The sequence below is a fragment of the Aristolochia californica genome, unplaced genomic scaffold, assembly GCF_029961685.1.
Source record: "Aristolochia californica isolate CCGP_79_NKW_82.1479 unplaced genomic scaffold, dmAriCali1.0.hap1 SCAF_11, whole genome shotgun sequence".
Classification (NCBI taxonomy): Eukaryota; Viridiplantae; Streptophyta; class Magnoliopsida; order Piperales; family Aristolochiaceae; genus Aristolochia; species Aristolochia californica.
Genome location: NW_027181782.1, coordinates 4278967 through 4281716, shown reverse-complemented (window position 1 = coordinate 4281716; position 2750 = coordinate 4278967). Strand labels below are relative to the sequence as shown.

The 2750-nt window shown below is 35.3% G+C and overlaps 1 protein-coding gene across 1 annotated transcript; it reads left to right on the top strand.

The window, feature by feature from the left end:
- Positions 1–1760: 1760 nt before the first annotated feature.
- Positions 1761–2325, top strand: LOC137943514 (loganic acid O-methyltransferase-like). The gene is made up of 2 exons (XM_068789011.1): positions 1761–1766; positions 1978–2325. Exons 1-2 carry the CDS (start codon positions 1761–1763, stop codon positions 2323–2325), a joined length of 354 nt encoding a protein of 117 aa, XP_068645112.1.
- Positions 2326–2750: the final 425 nt, after the last annotated feature.

The window sequence follows — 2750 nt, the reverse complement described above, 5'->3', positions numbered from 1 at the left end:
ATGGCATTGATACCTTTATTTTTTGTGTTTTATTCATACCTTTTAGGGTGAAAGGTATACTTGTAATTATTATATTATTGACCACTATAAATAGAGCTTAAGGGGGAGGACTAGGTCAGTCCAATTGAGCCCTAATCTCTCACCTCCATCTCTTCTACATGCTCCTCCCTATCCACTCTGGTCATCCCCTCTTTTCCTCTTCTTCTCTTCTCCTTGTTCTTCTTCTTTCTTCTCTCCTCCTTCCTCCCTCTATCACACGTGACCCTCAAGATTAGAGATGATGGAGTCCTGAAAACAACATGAATGAAGTACATAGTACAACACTTGAGGAATTTGTCAGAGATGCATTGATAATTGTCTCAAATTATAATACTTAAAAATAGTAAATATATTTGTGAGTCTTGAACTATTGACATGGTAATTCAAGAGTTGTACAAGTGGATCTAATATTTTTGAATTTTTTTGGACATAATAGAAATCCCAAACTTTGCACAAAACTGTCATATCCATTACAATCTTTGAAACAACAGTCACATTTCAATCTAAGAGTTTAAATAAAAAAAAAATAGATACTTGTGAGAATTTATTACACTATGAACAACCGAAAGACTCATATTGCATAAAGACTCATAATATCCGCAACTACCTAAGCTAAAGTTTGACTGAACATATTATGTGTTATGCACAATGTTATGATGTATGCTTTCATATTATGCACAAATATTTACATGTTACTCCTATGAGTAGTTTCAAATTGTGCCTTGTCTTAGCTTCATATTGCAAAAATTAAAGTTCTTAACTTTTTTTAATGCATTATGTTATTCTTCCGATTCAACATTGAATTATTTTCTCATTTAGACAATATAGTCACATTATTGTTATAGTTATGCCCGATCAAACTTATGTTCTTAAGACTCTACCATCGACTATCTAACCTAGAAGAATGGTGACTCCTCCTACAAGTCATAAATATGAGCAATAAAATCCATGCAACGATCCCATCGTATTTCCCTTCCTTCATAATGGGTACTTTCTCCTCGCTACATGAAAAACATTCCATTGCACTTCAATATCTCATTAAATAACTTCCAAAATATAATTTAAAATAAAAAAATAAAAGAGTAAAAATATAATTAAAAATAATAATATTATATTGTGTATACACACACAGCACCACCACCTCCCCCATCCTTGCGCAAATAAAATGTAAATGAGGGTTACATGGCAGTGTCAACAAGAAGGCTAGTGGAGACGGAGGAAAACCTAACGTCGAGCATGCGGATCAAGGCAAGGCGAGGGAAGAGAAAAAAGAGGGAAAATAAAAGGAATAGAAAAAAGAAGAAAAGAGAAGAATAAAATAAGGAAAAATAAATAATAAAATTGATAAATAGGAGAAATAGGAGAAAAAGATAAAAGAGAAAAAAAAGGGAAGAAGAAAAAAGAAAATAATTAGGACTAGAAAAAATAAAAAAATGAAAAACGATTAGGACTAAAAAAAAGAAAAAAATTAAGAACTTCTCCTAGTGAATTCTGATTTTTTTTTTGGGAGGGGATACCTACTCCTAGCCAAAATTTCAAATTCGATTGCAATGGAAAAACCCAATTCCAAATTCCTAAATTCTCAAATTCCCAATTTTTAAATTTTGACCTCCTCCTCTACGAGAGACAAGGAAAAAGGAGAAGAAGAAAAATGAGAAAAGAAGGAGAAAAAGGAAAAAAGGGAAGAGGAAAAGGAAAAAAGAGAACTATATTTGTCAATAATGGAGGTCTTCCTTCTTCGTAACCCTTAGCGGCCACCCTCATCTCCATGGCAACTTCCCTCTTCTTCTCATCTCTCCCTCCTTCCCTCTCCTAATACACCTGGTTTTTTGCCTTCCATGAGCAGCTGCACCTTTGTATCCGACCTTCTTACACAGACCCTGTCCATTGGATTTGTACTTGTATGTTCTTCGTCTTTATTTTTCTGGTTCATATCAGGTACCCAAAGAGGTGACGGGTGAGAAATCTCCTGCGTGGAATAAAGGGAGGTTCGTTGCCACAGGCGTCGGAAGTAAAGTTCTTGAGGCCTATTTAGCTCAGTTTGCCACAGATTTGGATCGTTTCCTTAAGGCCCGGGCGCAAGAAATTGTGGCAGGAGGCTTGATGGTTCTTGCATTCGCATTTAGTGGAGGTTGGAGCGATCTCAGTGAGTCTGCATTTCTGAGACTCTACCATCTCTTGGAAGCAACTGTCATGGACATGGTTGCCGTGGTAGGCTTCATCCTCTTCGAAATAAAACTAATTACACTGATACCGTTAAACCAACTGATGGAGAACAACATCTAAGCCTTCTAGGACCTCATAAGTGGTATCGGAGCAAGTATACTCTAAATAGTTATTTCAAACCTAATATATGGGGGATCATTACCCACAAACCTTATATTCCCATGAAGAAATAAAACCAGGAGGTAGAAAAATCTCAAAAAGAATAAATCAATGAGAATAAATGTTGGCTCAAGTGGCTTCTCAAGAGGGGGGTTGGTATTTCTGAATTAAGCATCTAAATGAAAAATTAAAGCACATGGAATGCTAAAATTAAATATGACAAGTATTTAACAAGAAACACCACAAGAAGACAATAATTTTGTTTTTCTCGGTGTTCTCATAATGGCAGTCACAACCCAAGAACCCTTGCTTGGGAAAGTTCCACTAATATGCTGAAAATACAAAGAAATTTTAGGTTCTCTTTAAGCAAAGTCTAATATCCAATT